The sequence below is a fragment of the Euleptes europaea genome, chromosome 3 (assembly GCF_029931775.1).
Source record: "Euleptes europaea isolate rEulEur1 chromosome 3, rEulEur1.hap1, whole genome shotgun sequence".
In the NCBI taxonomy this organism is placed as follows: domain Eukaryota; kingdom Metazoa; phylum Chordata; class Lepidosauria; order Squamata; family Sphaerodactylidae; genus Euleptes; species Euleptes europaea.
Window position 1 is genome coordinate 10268314 of NC_079314.1, and position 18972 is coordinate 10287285.

The 18972-nt window shown below is 48.7% G+C and overlaps 1 protein-coding gene and 1 pseudogene across 1 annotated transcript; one reads left to right on the forward strand and one right to left on the reverse strand.

Moving 5' to 3' along the window:
- Positions 1–31: 31 nt before the first annotated feature.
- On the reverse strand, positions 32–4964 carry LOC130474623 (cytochrome P450 2C18-like; annotated as a pseudogene).
- A 566-nt stretch (positions 4965–5530) lies between these two features.
- LOC130474273 (cytochrome P450 2F2-like) lies at positions 5531–16740 on the forward strand. The gene is made up of 9 exons (XM_056845819.1): positions 5531–5710; positions 5932–6094; positions 6234–6383; positions 11116–11276; positions 12014–12190; positions 12654–12795; positions 13484–13671; positions 16081–16222; positions 16559–16740. The coding sequence occupies exons 1-9, from the start codon at positions 5531–5533 to the stop codon at positions 16738–16740; spliced, it is 1485 nt and encodes a 494-aa protein (XP_056701797.1).
- The last annotated feature ends 2232 nt before the right edge of the window (positions 16741–18972 follow it).

Below are 18972 nucleotides of genomic sequence, written 5' to 3' on the forward strand. Positions count from 1 at the left end.
GACGCTGTCTCAAATGCCATCCTTCACTCACCTATATCCATGAGCTGCTTAAGTGGTGGAAGTTGTCATTCATCAGGCCAACCAAAGTGAGGAATTTCTTATCCTTGTACTCAAACCGATCCCCAAAAATTATGGAACAGATGATGTTGGTGGCAGCACAGCCGATGAGGAAATTGGGGTCAACAGGCTCTGCTCAGGAAGCACCAAAAGGCAGAGAGTGGTTCAGGGACCCTTTGAAAGCGTTCAGAAAGCATTTAAGTAGTCAGGATGGAAGCAGTTGCTGAATCAGTGAAAGTTGTTAAGACATTTGCATTATCCTACCTTGCTGTCAATCCACTAATTTATTTATTTAAATGATCTAGATTGCATAGAATGTCTTTAAAGGTCTATTAATGTCTAGATCTAGAACCTATGAAGGAAACTTAGGCAACCCTAACTAGATGGGCCTTTGGACTATTCCAGCATGGTTGTTCTTTATGTTGTTATGGGAAGTTTTTTAAAGGAAGTTGTAGAAGAAGAACCACAGTCACATGCTGCTAGATAGTCTCTATTATATGGTTTGGAATTTCTCTGGAATTGTCTTAAGAGTAATTTCCCTTGTTAGAAAAATGAAATAACAATGGATATTCTCCCCAAAGTTGATTTCCTATTAGAAATTTTTTCCCACAAAAGGAATGAAAAAACGGCAATGGGAGAAATGTTCTTTCAACTGGAAAAAAAATAAAGGGACCACTTGGAGCAGCAGTAGCTTTGGAGACAGTTGTAAGCAGTCAGACCCCTACTACTACTAAGGGGTGTTATGGAGGCATGGGGGCCAAAGACTGGCATGAAAGCAAAACACTGCTCCCCCCACATGGGTGCCCCTCAGTGAGTTTTGGGATCCATCTTGTGTGTCAAGTCTGGGCAGGAAGGTGGTTGTCAGCTGTGCTTTTCTCCTAGCCCTAAGGTGTGCCTGGCTGGACAGAGGGGCTAGTTAACCTCCATTGTGTCACCCTAAGGTGATTTAATCAGTGCTCCGAGCAAACCATTATTTACCCTACCTGCACACATCCCAGCCATCAATCAGTATTCAGGAGAAGAGCCGAGGCATTCTCTTGGGTCCTGATGACTCATCAAACCTCTCCTACCTTTTTGTTCAAGCCCCGGTAAAGCATTCAATTCTTTGTTTCTGGCTTTCCTGCCAGCTCACCTCATACCACCTCAGGACCCATTTGGGGGTATAAATATTGGTCCTGTTACCATTCACAGTGTCTGTGCATGTGTGTTCTGGATCCATGTGCACACCCCGCTTGCCTTTGGGCTTCCTTTTTCTTTGCTCTTGGAAGCGGTGGTCGTTTCCCTCCTCAGTGCTGCTTTCCCTGGACATCCCTTTGAGACTGGTAAATATCACCCATCCTTGCAACTCTCTCCAGCTTCCTCCCTTTTCTCTTAGTCAGTTCCTGCATGCTTTGTATGTGTGTCCATTGCTTAGAATACATTTCTTGTTTTTACTATGTTTATTCCTTAATAAAACCCGTTTCAATTATATCTACCACCTGTTCATTTAAGAGTGCTTACCAGTCCTGGTATACAGAGCTTATCGATCCCAGTTACCCCCCTCACTCTCTGACTGCAGCTAATTCCCACAACTAAAACTGAGACTGCTTGCTCAGGGTAACATTTCAACTTGGCCCATAAGAGTCATAAGAAAAGTACTGAATGAATTTATGGGGGGGGGGGGGAGTAAAAAGGGCACCAACACAGAGAAGACCCAGTTCCCAGACATGACCTGCCTGAGCTCTGAAGATAAGATCATCTAAAGCAAACATTAACACTCAGGTAAATTAATATGGAATCAAGTGATCCTTCAGGCAATCCTCCTGAAGAATAGGTAGGTCAAATGGAACCCTGTGCATCTAGGTAGAGTCATGGTTGTGGCCTTTTTCTGTGGATGGGCCAGTCCTTTGGACCAGCTTGACGGAGCATGCACAGAGGACCCCTTTGCTTCCTTCATTCTGTCAAACAGTCTTATTTCAGAGGGTTGAGGGTCAACTGCTTTGTCCATCTGGCTGGGTCGTTTTTATCTTGCTGATTGTCTGATTTGCTTTTTATGTGTTTGCAGATTGCAGTTTGGTCAGCTTTGAGTCTGAGAAAGTAAGGTGGGAAAGAAATCTTTTCAATAAATAAGTACATGAAACTCCTATGACAGATGGGTGTAAATAGTTTGCTGTCCTAACTTGCTGCTCCCCCAAGGCATCCCCACCCCCATGCCCACACCTTTCATCTTGCCAAGCTCTTTCATCAAGCACCAGGCCTCCTCTTGGATCCGTTCCTCGATGCTGCTCTGACCCACCCCAAATTCACGCAATGTCTGCACAGCAAAACGGCACAACACCTTCCACTTTTCTCCATTAGAAAATAAAATACCTGAGGAAGCACAAGAAGGAGGGTGTTGGGAGAAATCATGTTTAGAGACCAGCTTGAGACTCTCTTTTCAGAGGACTATGAGAAGATCCTAGAGAGATGGGCAGCTCATCTTTTTCCAAGGAGAATGTCAAGATGCTCACCGTCCCCTTGAGTGAATTGAGTTATTGCTGGATACTTGCTGCGCCCACTGAATTCCTCGCCTTAGTCCACGAGGGCCTCCTTCAGAGCCTGGTATCCACACAACACCACAAAAGGCTGCAAACCCAGATGTATGGTGCAAACACAGTCGTATCTCTCTCTCAGCTGGAGACACACAAGGAAACCAATGTCCAGCTCTTCTCTGGCTATGTGTGCAGATTGGCCACATGTGCAGACCTTCCCACAACAAACTCCATCACCAGTTTCTTGCTGAGAAATCACATTATGACCCTCCACAAAAGTGTGTTTCTTCCCCTCCCATGAAAAAAGGTGCCTGCTCCAAAACAAACACCTGCAAAGCCATTTCATGCAAAAGCCAGCCTTACCGCCATCAGGGACTTGACCATATTCTTTAGATCCAGCTGGAATAGGTTCCCCATGATGGACAGTGGGCAGGGTCTGGGAGGCAAGCGACCCCCCCTCCCGTGCCTTGTCCTTTCCCCTTCTGAAACACAGCAGGTAGGAAATGCAGATGGCCAGAAGGGCCAATATTGCCACACTCCACTCAATGCAGCTGCCCTGAGGAGAGCCCAGTTAAAATATCCAGCACCAACCTCTCTCACCTCTTTGCTTTTAGGTGTAACAAATGCTGAGTGAAGTAATTTGAACCTGGTATATGAAAACAGATTCCAGGGGCAGGTTCTACAAACAAGGCTGAGCCAAATACCTGGTGTTCAAAGAGAAGCCTTCGTTTCATGCCTGGAGGAAGCGAAGAGGGAAGAGTCCTGCATCCATTGTACTAAACACCTTTTCTCTTGGAATACCATCTGCATATGCTAATGAGAACAGTACAGGATGCCAAACAAAAAAATCCACTCACTCAAAATATTTTGAGATGCTACACAGACTCAACATCTACATGTAATCCAAACATTGAAAATGTGCTGATCAAATCCATAGATAGATGTCAGTATACATAATGCACTATGCAATACAAACCCAGTTCAAATAAAAGAATCTGCCAAGCAAAGTGTGAATTAATATCCAATGAAGCACTGGTTACTTCCAGTATTAGGCTTCTTCCACATAAAATGGTGTTTGCACACCCCAAGTCCACTGCACAAACGGAGATCTAGAATCAATGCCGTTTCGTAAAGCCTTCTTCAGTGTGCTGTAAGACACTTTGCAATACAAAATCCAATAATACACAATTATAAATTATACACATATAAGTGCACAATTAATATTACTAGCAACAGTATCACAACTTACCATAAGTGTGTTAATTAATGTGTGGTAGTAACAAGAAAGGTGTTTGGAGCTCATTTCTTATACCTTTTCAGCAGTGGTTCCCAAAGTGGGTGGTACTGCCCCATGGGGGTGGAATTACCTAGGGGGGTGCTAAGAGGCAAGGGGGTGATAGGGGGGTACTGGAGATGGACCCCTTCGACCTCGTTGTTCACTTACTTACCATTGGCCAAGCTGGAAACTAGATGCTGGCTGATGAAGTTTCTGCCTCTGCATGGTGCTGAACTCTGGTGGAATTTTTAGCCAATACGCCACCACAGTTCTAGTCACACCAGTATGCTGCATTTTGAGACACTGACATCACCACATATGCTTTTATCTCTTTGTCATTTTTCAATTTTTTGCTGGTAAGTCCTTAACATAATTGCATTGAGTGTGGCATTTATTTTTTTGTGTTCTCAGATACTGAAGCTGTTGATGATGAAGTGCGCTTTTTAGTTACATAAGTGTTATTTTTGTCACAGCCTGCCTGATACCAATATTTCTAGGTTATATAGATATAACCTTGTGGGTTTGGCCCGCTGTTGGAGTTTGGTGTGGGGAGTATTTTGTCCTTGGGAGGGTTCTGAGGAGAAGAAAAAAGACAGAAGCCATCGGGGTCTGAGGGGAGAGAACAGATTGTGGGGCGCAGACTTGCGTGCATCCCCCTTTTTGCCTTCCGATCCTGCAAGGGGCCTGGCCGGGGGAGCTTCCTCGGCCTTAGACCACTCTGAGGGGGAGTCCGAGCTAGCCTCGCCTTCAGAGGATGCCAGGGTTCTAGGCTTTCATCTTCAGCCTGTACCACCTGTGGCCTTCCTCCCTGGGCTGAGCTCTCCTCTGGCCCTAAATAGGGCCCAGGTTCAGAAGCCCCTCCCAGTTCCACCACCTGGTCCCACCTCCTCTGAGTCCATAGAAGGGCCTGTGCTGGGAGCTTGCCTCAGCCCCACTCTAGTCCTACGGATGAAGTTGGTGCCTCGCCTCAGGCCCACCCCATCCCGGCCTGCCCGACTAACAGCTTGTCGTCGGTGCACGGGGGAACAGGCGATGGTCGTAAGGCTGCTCGTTGGCTGTCGGCTGGCTTTCTTCCTCCTTCTCTCACAGGGCTGGGTCTTGTGCTGGCTCTGGCTGGACATCATCCTGTGGCGGCTGTGGACTGGCCTACAGAAGGGAGGGAATGTGGCTGTTGTGAGGCTCAGCCAGGCAGGGCTGCACCAGGGGCTTCCCCGGGCTGGCTGTTTGTGGCAGAGGTGAGTCGCGAGGAGTGGTAAAAGCCAAGGACGCCCGGACCTGGGGCCGTCGCGGGACACAGTGTGACCTAAGAAGGACCCTCAAGAGAGCTGCAGCAACCCAAACAGCCTGAAGAACAGCACCAACAACAGCCGCCACCCCAACCGCAGCAGACAGCATGTGAAAGACCTGCAGAAGGCCTCAGGGAAACGGGGAAAGACTCCAAGAGAAACGACGTTTATTACAATGGATGCAGGACTCATCCCTCTTCGCTTCCTCCAGGCATGGCACAAAGGCTCCTCTTTGAACAACAGTTATTTGGCTCAGCCTCATCTGTAGAACCTGCTCCTGGAATCTGTTGTCATATACCAGGTGCAAATTACTTCACTCAGCATTTACTGTGCCTAAAAGCAAAGAGGTGAGAGAGGCTGGTGCTGCATATTTTAACTGGGCTCTCCTCAGGGCGGCTGGCATGGAGTGGAGCGCAGCTATATTAGCCCTTCTGGCCATCTGCACTTCCTGCCTGCTGCTGTTTCGGAAGGGGAAAGGACAGGGCACAGGGGGACGCTTGCCTCCCGGACCTCGCCCGCTGCCCATCGTGGGCAACCTGTTTCAGCTGGATCCTAAGAATATGGTCAAGTCCCTGATGGCGGTAAGGCTGGCTTTTGCATGAAATGGCTTTGCAGATGTTTGGTTTGGAGGTGGCACCTTTTTCAAGGGAGAGGAAGAAACACACTCTTGGGGGGTCATAATGTGATTTCTCAGCAAGAAACTGGTGATGGGGTTTGTTGTGGGAAGGTCTGCACATGTGGCCAATCTGCACACATAGCCAGAGAAGAGTTGGACAACATTTGTTTCCTTGTGTGCCTCCAGCTGAGAGAGAGATACGGCTCTGTTTACACCATACATCTGGGTTCGCAGCCTTTTGTGGTGTTGTGTGGATATCAGACTGTGAAGGAGGCCCTCGTGGACCAAGGCGAGGAATTCAGTGGGCGCAGCGAGTTTCCACCATTGACTCATTTCACTCAAGGGGATGGTGAGCATCTTCCCTTTCTCCTTGGAAAAAGATGAGCTGCCCATCTCTCTAGGACGATCTCATGGTCCTTGAAAAGAGAGCTTCAACCTGGCCTCTTAACATGATTTATCCCGACACCCTCCTTCTTGTGTTTCCTCAGGAATTTTATTTTCTAATGGAGAAAAATGGAAGGTGTTGCGCCGTTTTGCTGTGCAGACATTGCGTGAATTTGGGATGGGTAGACGCAGCATTGAGGAACGGATCCAAGAGGAGGCACGGTGCTTGGTAGAAGAGCTTGGCAAGATGAAAGGTGTGTGCGTGGGGGTGGGGATGCCTTGGGGGAAGCAGCAAGTTAGGGCAGCAAACTATTTACATACTTCTGTCATAGGAGTTTCAAGTACTTATTTAGACTCAAAGCAGCTGACCAAGCTGCAAGTTGCAAACACATAAAATGCAAAGCAGACCATCAACAAGATAAAAACAGCCCAGCCAGATGTACAAAGCAGTTGACCCTCTGTCAGGGTGTAAGGCTTCTCTGAAGTAGTGGATTAGGGTGGCTTCTGGCCAGTCTACAATTCTACTGGCTAATCTCTGGAACTCATCTGCAAACTCCCGGACTGTAGAAGAGCCCTGTCTGAGTTGTAAAAGTTCTGCTTTTGCTCGTTCTCCCATAAAGGGGTCCTCAAACCGTCTCCGCAAGGCAGTCATAAAATTGTTAAGGGAACAGATAGAACAAGATCGAGTGTCAAATTGGAGGACCATCCAGTCAGCTGCTTTCCCCGTCAATAGAGAAGCAACGAAACGAACCCGGCTATCCTCTGTGGGGAAGAATTGCCCTTGTTCCCGCATGTAACTGTCCACTTGATGTAGGAAACAAGGCAGAGTCTCGAGCGAGCCATCGTAGGTTGTTTTCAACCGGGGTTGCTTCCATGGGCCGGGTATGGGTTGTCCCGGCTGTACGGGTGCCCTGGGTACTGGTGCGGCTGGCGCTCCGGGGACCAGTGGCTGAACGGGGAGATTAGCTGGCGGTTGAGCCGGCACACCCGGCTGAACCGGTGGGTGCACTGGCGCGGTGGGGTCAGGAAGAATGGGCTGCGCCATAGTCACTAGCGCCCGCTGCAATCGTTCGTTTTCCTGGAACAAACGTTCCATTTGACCCTGGAGTCGGTCTACCCGATCGTATAACTCCCGGTTTTGAGCTCGCAATAGGTGCACCTCGTCCTCAGGACCACCCGTCCGATGTGCCCGGCTGGCCCGGAAGCCCGTGGCCCACTGGGAGCCATCCCCGTAAAAATCCTCCTCATCGGAATCGTCGGATCCCCGAAGTCGTTCTGCAAGGCGCCGCTCGCGTTGGGCGGTGCGAGACGGGGCAAAAGCCGGGGAAAACGTTGGTCCCCACGAAGGACCGGTGCGACTTAGGTCTTTGGGGCGCACCTCTGCCCGTTCTCGTTCCGCAGCCAACTGTTGTTCCTTTTCCCGTGCGACCTGAGCTTTGGCCGCTGCCTCTGCCGCAACAGCTGCTTCTCTCTCCGCGAGAGCTTGAGCGGCCTCGAGCTTCAGGGCAACATCTGCGGTCACAAGCGGTAAAAGTTCTTTCTCCAAGAGGGCGAGGAGTGGTTCGGACTCCCCATCCAACAGCGGTTGAATCTGGACTGCTAGCGCAGGTGCATTAACCCTGAAAGTTGGGGACAACAATTGAGATAAGTGGCTACCGTGGTATCCTTCGTTAGGTCCACGAACAGAAGTGCCGTTTGGATAGCCATCCGTTTAGCTTCTGCTTGGCAGTCGGTCGCATTCGGCACCAAAGAAAAACCTGCTGGTGGGGCCCCTGCCATGGCACCTGTGGAATGAGTCTCACGAGTAATAAGTTTATCCAACAAATCAGTTAGTATTTGTAAATCCTCTACCGCCAGTTGGGCATCATCCACCAACCGATCAAGGGCTTGGAGGTCTAAGCAGTTGTTAGCATCCTCAACGTTAGACATCCAAGGAGAAGTCGCTAGAGAACGCCGCTGGGCCTGTATTAATCCATTTAGACAACTAACTTCCATGCTAGTCCTGGTCAGTTCAGCTACCACGTTCCGTACGAGGTTGGGATCGTCTTCCAGGGTTCCTCCAAGTCTGGGGCGAACCGCACGTAGTTGAATCACTCGGAGAGCACTCTCCCCGCTCCCATCCGAGTGGCAGGCGAACCCTCCTGGGCTCCAGCCTGACAGAGGAAAGAGGAGATAGCTCTCACAATGTCAGCCCTTGGTCTACTTGAACCAAAAACCACATCAGAGACAGTCAGGTCCAAAGAAGCTGGTTTTACTTGGTCAAAATAGATTAACAGAGCATAAGGAAAAGGTGACAGCTATGAGGCTGTCTGGCTGAAACTTGGTAATATAAATGCAGAAGAAAGGCGAGAGATTACATATCGAAAACAAAGTAGTTTCCCAGAGCTTCAAACAGAGTGCAGTAGGCATAACAGTAGTCCTTGAGTCCTTGAGTCTGGCCGCAGTTCAGTAAGCATAACAATCCTTGAGTTTGGTTGGCAGGAAGTGAAAGTGAACAACAACTGAGATGCCTGACACCCTCAAACTCTTGAAATAAGACTGTTTGACGGAATGCAGGAAGCAAAGGGGTCCTCTGCGCAAGGGGATAATCAGCACTTTGAATTGGGCCCAGAAGCAAACAATGTCTTCAAAGGCAGCCCCACATAGAAAGGGTTGCCAGCTCTGGGTTTGGAAATACCTGGAGATTTTGGGGGGTGGACTGAGGAGGCGGGGTATTCTTAAGTTTTGCAATTAATTAAAAAAAAAAAACAGAACACACACACTCAGTATGAATGGCCACAGGACCAATATTTATAACCCAAATGGGTCCTGAGGTGATATGATATGATACTTTTATTTACAGCCATTGGCCAGCATATGGGTCCTGAGGTGGTATGAGGTAAGCTGACAGGAAAGCCAGAGACAAAGAATTGATTGCTTTCCCAGGGTTCCTACAAAAGAGTAGGAGAGTCTTGATGGGTCGTCAGGACCCAAGAGAATGCCTGGGCTATTCTCCTGAATACTGATTGATTGCTGGGATGGGTGCCGATAGGGTCTGCCGATAGGGTCTGCCGATAGGGTCTGATTAAATCACCTCAGGGGGACACAATGGGGTGACATACTAGCCCCACTGTCCAGCCAGGAACACTTTTGGGCCGGGGAAAAGTTTAGCTGACAACCGCCTTCCTGCCCAAAACTCTCTGAGGGGCAGCCATTTTGGGGGAGAAGTGTCTTGCTTTTATGGTAGTCTTTGATCCCTGTGCCTCCGTGGCACCCCTTAGCAAGAGGAGGGGTCTGACTGTTTACAACTGTGCTTGTCTCCAAAGCTGCTGCTGTTCCAAGCGGTCCCTTTATTTTCTTTCCAGTTGAAGGAACATTTGGCCCATTGCAAAAAATTTCTGGATTTTTTTTCCTAATAGGAAATCAACTTTGGGGAGAATATTCATTGTTATTTCATTTTTCTAACAAGGGAAATGACTCTTAAGATAATTCCAGAGAAATTCCAAACCATATAATGGAGACTATCCAGCAGTCTGTGTCTGTTATTCTCCTTCTACAACTTCCTTTAAAAATCTTCACATAAGAACATAAAGAAGAGCCATGCTGGATCAGTCCAAAGGCCCATCTAGTTAGGGTTGCCTCCTCCCTGGCTACTGAAATGTGCAGACATTGTGTGAATTTGGGGTGGGTCAGAGCAGCATCGAAGAACGGATCCAAGAGGAGGCTCGGTGCTTGGTGGAAGAGCTTGGCAAGACCAAAGGTGTGTGTGGGGGGGTGGGGATGCCTTGGGGGAGCAGCAATTTAGGGCAGCAAACTATTTACATCCTTCTGTCATACGAGTTTCATGTACTTATTTATTGAAAAGATTTATCGCCCACCTTACTCTCTGAGACTCAAAGCAGCCGTCCAGGCTGCAAGCTGGAAACACATAAAATGCAAAGCCAACCATCAGCAAGATAAAAACAACCCAGCCAGATCTACAAAGCAGTTGTCAACCCATCTATTTAGGGTTGCCAGGTCATCCCTGGCTACCGAAAGGGGATGAGGGGGATAGGATGGACAGATCCAGGTTGGGAAACTCCTGGAGATTTGGGGATGAAGCCAGGGGAGGACAGGGACCGCAGTGGGGTACAGTGTCATATAGTCCACTCTCCAAAGCATCCATTTTATCCTGGGTAACGGATGTCTCTAGTCTGTAGATGAGCAGGGTATGAGCTTTCATGAGTCACAGCTCACAGCTTACTTTTTCAGATAAGCTGTAATTCCAGGGGATGCCCAGTTCCCACCTGGAGGCTGGCATCCCTCCATCTAGTCCAGCCTTCTGTTCACACAGTGGCCAATCAGCTACCTCTAGAAAGCCCACAAAGAGGAAGACTGCAATGGCATTCTCCTGCCTATGCTTCCCAGCAACTGATTTAAAGAGGCATGCTACCTCTGGTACTGGAGGGAAACGATATTCATCAGGACTAGTCAGCATTGATAGCCTCCAAGAGTTTGTCCACTCCCCTTTCAAAGCAATGGGTTTTAGGATAAGAAGTCTCTGGCAAGGAGGAGGAGTAGAAACATCAAGTAAGCAATTTTTCCTTTAACGAACCTTTGCACCTTGCAAGGTGTGTTACAGCAGTCAACACACATGGCAGGAACTCACACCAGATATCATCTCACAAATGGGAATGTGTTAAGTTGTATTGTTTCGACTGAAACTAAGTCATCAAAGACAGTTTTTTTCTCCCTAACAAAGGGCAGTTGCTTTTGTCCAGTACATTAAGGTTCCTTCATAGGTTCTAGATCTCCTCCAGTAAAAGACCTTTAAAGATGTTCTATGCAATCTAAATCATTTAAATAAATTAATTAGTGAATTGACAGCGAGGCAGGATAACTTAAACATCTTAACATCTTTCATTGATTGAGCAACTTTGTAACTGCTTCCATCCTGACAACTTAAACGCTTTCTGAACCTTTGCAAGGGGTCCCTGACCCACTCTGTGCCTTTTGGTGATTCCCAAGCAGAGCCCGTTGACCCCACTTTCCTCATCAGCTGTGCTGTCTCCAACATCATTTGTTCCATAATGTTTGGGGATCGGTTTGGGTATGAGGACAAGAAATTCCTCACTTTGGTTGGCCTGATGAATGACAATTCCCACCACTTAAGCAGCTCATGGATGCAGGTGAGTGACGGGTGGCATTTGAGGTGGCGTCAAATGGGGATTAGAAAAATGCATGGATGAGAAGTCCATCAACGTTCTAAATGGAACCTCCATGTTCAGAGACTCTGTCCCCTGTCTTGGATAGGTCCTTGTTGCTCATGGATGAAGAGAAAGCTCATGCTCAGTAACATGAGGGAACACAACACCAAGGGACTGGGAAACCAATGGTCATGGGAGACATCACTTCTCCCTCCCTCCTGCTGCCCCACAGGCACCATGGGTCCCATCATACTGCAGAGAGCATCCACATGACTTGCAATCTAGGTGACGTCCACATCACAACGTTGTGGAGCAAGATGGTCTTAGTGGCTGTCCTGTGACTGCATCTCTCTCCACCAGAGGGGGGAACCATTATTTGTGATGAGGGTTGTTTGTGATAGATTCTAAAATTTAGGAGTAAGGGAGATTGGGCAAATCTTGAAAGTTCTTTTACATTTTTAAGGGTTTTCTATTGGTGGGTTTTGATTGGGTTGAGCTTTAATGTTTGTATGCTCCATGAGACATTGTGTGTGTTGGTGGGAGGGTCATTTAGACATTCAGCTAATAAAGGAACCTGTGAGAAACAGGTGAGAAGGTCCGGTTACACCTACCAGTGGAGGCTTCTTCTGTACTCCCTGAAACACTTGCGATTGCACATTGACATACATGCACAAGTGTGGCACATCCAGACCCTTGGCATTGCTTCTTCCTCTCTACAGATGTATAATATATTCCCTCGTGTCATGTATTACCTGCCTGGACCCCACAACAGATTGTTCAAGAATTATGAGGAGTTGCGCTTCTTCATTCTGGAGATGGTCAAGATGCACCAGGAGACCCTGGATCCCGACTTCCCTCGCGATTTCATTGACTGCTTCCTTCTGAAAATGCAGCAGGTCTGGGGAGGGGATCAGTTTATGTTCAAGGGCTGAATCCCACCATCCGGTTCCTAAATATTTCCTGACTCAGGTGGGCAGGGAAGGAAGAGGGTTGGATTGGCTGGGTGGGTCTCAGCCAAGGGGGTCTTCGTTCTTGCCAGCATTCCAGTCTACTTCCAAGGGCTTTTGATAGTGGTTTCACTCTTGTAGACGAGGCAGGAGCTGTACGCATTAGTTTTATGGGATGGTTGCTTATGCTTGTAATTGCTGCTATAATCGCTTGTAATTGCTGCTGTGCCCAAAACTCATTTTGGGCGCAGAAATTCAAAGAGTTCTTCCCAAAGTCATATTTGAAGGTGATGGCTTGATGTGCTTCTAGATTATTGTGGCATGTATGGACATGTGAGCTTACTCTTGAAGAGGGTGGAGAACCCTTTGTCTCCCAGCACGTGTAAAGCACAATTTCTCTCTCTCTCTGCAGGAAAAGGAGAACCCTCATACCTACTTTTACATGAACAGTCTTGTAATGACCATCCACAACCTTTTCTTTGCGGCCACTGACACAACCAGAAACACCCTCCGCTTTGGGATCCTCATCCTCATGAAGTACCCTGAAGTGCAGGGTGAGATGAGAAAGTTGTTCACTTGAGTATGTGAAGGTGGAGTTGGACCCCATTGGTCCCTCTAGCTGAGTCCTTGAACTTCTGACTCTCCAGGGAAGTCTTTCCCAGCCCAAATGCATGGGAGGTTTCCTCCAACAATTCAGTGGTCATAAGGTATCATGTATGTAACTGCGTGGGTCCCCATGACAGATCCTGGCTCCACTATGGCCCATGTAACTGTTGAATGGGACAGGTCAGAACCTTGTCTCTCAACTGTTCTATGGACTGAAAGGAGATGCTTTGATACCCTCCCCTGCAGGAATTTTTTGAGTGGCATTCCAGATGTTTGCAAGCCCCAGGATTCCAACGGGGAAAATGTCTTGCCTTTGCAAGATCCTGCCCCAAGATTAATAGTATCAATTTATGGGTAATACTTGAATAGACAGTAGAAATTCAAAGGTCTGCAAAGAATTTGGAGAAAGGAATCGTACTGGAAGATTTCTCCTCAAGTGAGTTGTAGCTGACATATGCTGGTCTTCCGGCCCTCTGTCTTCACCAAGTCAACATACTGGCCTTTTCTCTCTAGGATCAGAGGCAAAGAGCAATCTTTCCCTGTCTTGCGTCATGGGCTCTCTTTTCTGACTGAAATTTAGGTCTTGTGCTCTCCCCCCACCTCTGACTTGTTCCATTGTCCTTTATTTTTCCACAGCCAAGGTCTATGAAGAGATCAACCAGGTTGTTGGCTCTCATCGTAGCCCATCAATTGAGGATCGGGTGGAATTACCTTACACTGACGCCTTGATCCATGAGATCCAGCGGGTTGCTGATGTTATCCCATTGGGGGGCCCCCACACTGTTACGAGGGACACTCACTTTCATGGCTACATGCTCCCTAAGGTACCTGAGGCCTTGGTTGTTTGTCTGATTTTAACACCCAAGACAATGTCATCCCTGGGAATAGCACAGGTGGTGTTCTCTCCCATCCCTCCTGTCAGAGGAAGGGAATGCAACAGGAACATAAGATATTGGAGGTGAAGCACTGGCTGTGTTAGTGGTGCTGGCAGGAGCAATTTGGATTCTTGGACCACAGGCCAGGTTTTCTGGATGACGAACTACTAGCACGTGATGGACTTCACTTTTCAAGTTCAGGGAAGAATGTTTTTGGAAGAAACCCAGAGAGATTCATCAGGAGGGCTTTAAACTGACACCACAAGTGGGAGGAGATGACCACTGTAGGGATTTTAATGAAGGAGAGCAAACAGCAGAGGCCCACTTGGGAGGGCTGGGTCTAAAGAAGACAAAGGTGTGGGGCTTCAGGAGTCTATGTAGCAATGCCCAAAGCCTGGGCAATAAGAAGGAAGAGCTTGAGCTTCTAATGAAGACAGAGGGCTTCTAATGATTTAGTAGGCATTATAGGGACTTGGTGGGATGATTCCCATGACTGAAATTTGGTCATGGATGGATATGCGTTGTTTAAAAAAATCCCGAAAGGGTTAAAGAGGTGGCAGAGTGGCGCTGGATGTGAGAAGAGGGTTTGCGTGTCAAGAAATACTGGAGGAGGAGGGTGACAGCCCAGTGGAAAGTATCTGGGTGAGGATAAGGGAAGGAAGGACAAACAGTACTGTGATTGGAGTTTGCTACAATTTTGTGAGTTGCTAGGCGCTGTAGCTCAGCCATCAGAGGCCAAAGCTCACAGTGAGCTGAGGCTGGCCAGGGAAGGTCGCTACGAGGAAAGAGGGAAAAGAGGCCACAGGCCCACTGTTGGGTGAAAATGGAGAAACTCTGACAGAGGGCAGAGAGAAAGCAGAAAGGCTCAATGCTTATTTTGCATCCGTTTTTTCACTGGAAAACAGAACAGGCTCATCTAGAGATGGTAGCAGGCACGGCACAGCATCTGGCCTGGTAATTGACATGAACAGAGAGATTGTTGAGAAGCACCTGGCTGCTTTGGATAAGTACACATCCCCCAGGCCAGAAGGTATGCACCCAAGAGAACGCAAAGAATTTTCTAGAGAGCTTGCAGAGCCTTTGTCCATCATCTTCCAGACCTGCGAGCTTCCCTCTCTCTCCCCCTCGGCGGTGGAGGGCAACCTTGCTGCGGCCGCCCCCCAGGCACTGGGACCAGCCGGGATGGCTGGCGGCATGTCTGGGCTCTCCTCGAGCGGGAGCCGCCTCACTGCTCCTGCTTTGCACTGCCAGCGTCTGTCCCGCACGGCACGAGCAGCAGCGAGACTGGAGCTGGCTCCGGCTGCCTGCGCCGCCCCCAGCCCTGCCCTCAGAGGAGGAGTCCCACCGAGGCAACCTCCGTCCTCACTTCTGCACGGCCTGGGCAACTTCCCCAAGGCTGCAGTAAGTGGGCGATCCTGCTAGCGTTGACACTTTGCGATAAATAAGTGGGTTTTGGGTTGCAGTTTGGGCACTTGGTCTCTAAAAGGTTCGCCATCACCGCTCTAGGCTGATCCTTCATTAAGCAGGGGGTTAGACTAGATGGCCTGTATGGCCCCTTCCAACTCTATGATTCTAAGCACTTTTCTTTGCAAGTTTCCCAGGGAAAAGCAGATGTAGAACTTGTTGTATCTTAGAAATGGAGTATCCTTGCTTAGGGCTCTTTGTTGGGAAATTTTTACAGAACCCTTCCTAGTTGTCACGTTCACACAGTCAGGGAGCCCCTTCTGTTGTGGACTTTAGCCCCAGTCCTGGTTTCAGAGGCCCAAATCTTGTGGGTTGGGGTTAGTGGATGTTATGCAGTATGCCTGAAGTGATCAATTCAAATGCTGGTGGCAATTTCAACTGAACTGATTTCCACTGCAGCCCATGTGAATGTATGAATCTGGTGAAAAGGAGAGGCACAAAAGGGAGGAAAGAGCAAGAAATTACTCCTTTTCTTTTTAAAGCTCTTTCTGTTAATGCTCTCCACTCCCTCCTGGCATGCTCCTGGGAGCATGTTCCTGTGAGAAAAGAACAGTTTCCTCTCTAGAGCCAGAGCGGAGGAGTAGATCAGCAAAAAGAAATGTCTATGTTTTCAAGACACAGAGCAGAGACAAGGAAGCAAACTGGGTGCCTCATTTTGGCTCACATTGTTGGGTGGATGACTGGTAAAAAGATTAAAGGTTGATAAAATGGACACATGGCTAGGAAACGTCCAAAGGGACATCTTGGATGACAGTGTTAGGATTAGGTCCAGCCCAGGCCTAGGGATTCACAGATGAAAAGGCAGCCTGAACTGCTTGGATTCTAGATGAACCCTCCAAACTGCAGGGCATTCCCAAGCTAATCAGCACTCTTCCCTCTTTCCCTTCCAACCAGGGCACCAACGTCATCCCTTTTCTTTCTTCCGTGCATAAAGACGTCACCAATTTCAAAGACCCAGAAATGTTTGATCCCACCAATTTCCTGGACAAGAAAGGAAGCTTCCACCGCCACCATGCTTTCATTCCCTTTGGTATCGGTGAGTTTTAAGCTGGGTGCTGGGGAGGGTGCCAGTAAATAAGATGTAACCCTCAGGGCAGCTTGTTCACAGGAGCAGGAGGTTTGAGGGTGAGGCAGGGATAGAAGACCTCACCACAGACAGCACAAAGTATTGCTGGAGTGTTTTTCTGCCAAATGTTGTGCGAGGCTCACTTGAAGCAAGAAATGAGCAAGTAGAAAAAGAAGTGTTTATTTGGGGCAGGGGGAGTACTGCGGAAAGTCCTTCCCATGATCCAGGCACAGAGAATTGGGGGTTAGGAAGGGATTTGGTGGATCTCCCTCCTGAGCTGTTTTTGCCTTCTCCCACACTTCTCAGGGAAGCGTGTGTGTCTTGGAGAGCCCTTGGCTCGCAAGGAGATTTTCCTCTTCCTTACTGCACTTGTACAGCACTTCATGCTCCAGTCTGTGGTTCCACCAGAGGAAATCGAGCTCACGCCAGTGATGACCAGCATAGTATCTGTGCCGCGCCCATTTAAATTCCGGGCCATCCCCCGCTGAAAGGTCTTGTTGGGGGTTACTGGGATAAAGAAGGTGAAGGGCTGCCTCTCCTGCCAATAACAGCCCAGGCTTCCTTGCTTGGCTTTGGCTGTTGCTGGGAACTGGGGTAATGTGCTTAGGGAGGGAGTGTTCTTGGCATGGACAACCTGTTCTCTTGCAGGTGTGAAATACAGCAACTACCTCCTGAAGTTTGAAGACAAACACATCTTGGCTAGCAGCCTTTCCTTAGCTTGATGAATTAATCAAACTATGCAGGATCCTGCCCTCTAGCTAGCCATTTCTCATGAGTCAGGAAAAGACCTGCTCCTGTATTTCCTTCCTGCGTGGTGTAGTGGTTAAGAGCGGTGGTTTAGAGCTGTGGATTCTGATCTGGAGAACCGGGTTTGATTCCCCACTCCTCCACATGAGCAGCGGAGGCTAATCTGATGAACTGGATTTGTTTCCCCACTCCTACACACAAAGCCAGCTGGGTGATCTTGGGCTAGTCACATTCTCTCAGCCCCACCTACCTCACAGGATGTCTGTTGTGGGGAGGGGAAGGGAAGGTGATTGTAAGCCGGTTTGAGTCTCCCTTAAGTGGTAGGGAAAGTCGGCATATAAAAACCTACTCTTCTTCTTCTCCATATCTCCCTGGATGGGACCTCCAGACTTCTCTGAAAGACCTTGCATTTTTTTTGTGAATTTTGTTAGTGTCTGTGTCACCATCTATGTGGACTTGTTTGGTTGTGCTTGTTAATTTTGTATGCTTGTATATAACACTGTATGTTTATATATATAGTTGTATTTAGACACCATAGGATAAACATTTGTTACACTTAATAGTAATTGTTATTGTACATTTTTGTCGCCCCTGTACTGATTTCCTAACCTCCAGATACTAGCTGGAGATCTCCTGCTATTACAACTGATCTCCAGCCTGTTCACCTGGAGAAAATGGCCGCTTTGGCAATTAGACTCTATGGCATTGGAGTCCTTCCCCTACCCAAACTCTGACAAGCACAGAGGGGTCTGGCCCTTCGCTTCGCTCCCTGAGGGGATGGAGATCTCCGGGATCACAGCCAATCTCCAGACAACAGAGATCAGACGGGGGGAGGAGGGCTAGTCTGGGCCATTGAGGCCACTCTCCCAGGCGGCCATGGCCTCTGGCCTTATACCCCAGTGGCTCTCCCTCCCCTGCCCAGGCTGTGCACCCCCGCTCCAACTGGCAGAGACGCCCAAGTGGGCCGTGGTGCGGGGCTCAGAGGCTGGGGCTTCTCGCGTGCGATTCAGCTGGGTTGCCTGACTCAGTCTGGGCAGGGTTTTGAAGGAAAGGCTCCCTGCACATGCTCAGGAGCGCTCAGTTTTGTCTTTCTGAGCCCTGGGGTGAAAGACGAGCTCTGCCATCCAAAAAGCCCTGGATCCGGAGAACCTTTGCGCCCACGTAAAAGGCCAACACTTGCTAAGGCACAAACTATCTGCTCTGCATTCAGCCCCCACCCCAAAAAAACCTGGGCTCCCACACCCCCTCTTGGCCAATAGAGTTGGTGAACCAGTGGGCCTGGAAAGGGAAAATTATCCAAGGGGGTAGGGGTGGGATTAAACAGCCAAAACAGGGAGACGAGTGCGAAGCATGCCTGAGGGCAGGTTTAGGGAGGAGGGTATAATAACGAACAATCATTTAAGTTTTCCAGAAAGTGCTGAGAGGGTGAAACTACTTTTCCTTTGCTTGCTGAACAACCACAGCGGAGGCCGGTTTATGAATAAAGAGGGGAAGAGATTCCCTCCTACGCACAGGCACACCCCAGTCTCTGTGCAAGATCCCTTAATGAGGGTGCGTTACCCTGCCACAATCATTCACCATTCACAAGGATGGGGATTCCAGAGGTGGAATGGGGGCCCTCCCCACCCACCCATTTCACAGAGAGAGGTGGGTTAATCTGGGCTGATGACTGGGAAGACAACCCCTTAGGGGGAGGGGAGTGACACCCACCCATTAAAGGCGGCTTTATTAAAATGAAACAAAACTCCAGGGGCTCCTTAAAGGTGAGCATGTATTCCAAAAGGAGATCACATGAGTCGCAGCCTACTTCTTCAGACAGGTGAAGGGGAAATCATGCTGGGGATTCTTATAGTATGATTTCCCCTTCACCTGTTTGAAGAGGTGGGCTGTGACTCGCAAAACCTCATGTTGATGGAGCTGGCCACACCAACTGGGGAGGAAGAGAAGCTGGGGAACTACCAGGAATTTGGAAA

Bases quoted from the DNA above. Each gene is read 5' to 3' on its own strand.
- LOC130474273 (XM_056845819.1), top strand. From the start codon at position 5,531: ATGGAGTGGAGCGCAGCTATATTAGCCCTTCTGGCCATCTGCACTTCC. The intron at 5,711-5,931 runs GTAAGGCTGGCT...GTGTGCCTCCAG, and splicing joins TGGTCAAGTCCCTGATGGCG to CTGAGAGAGAGATACGGCTC. The intron at 6,095-6,233 runs GTGAGCATCTTC...GTGTTTCCTCAG, and splicing joins TCATTTCACTCAAGGGGATG to GAATTTTATTTTCTAATGGA.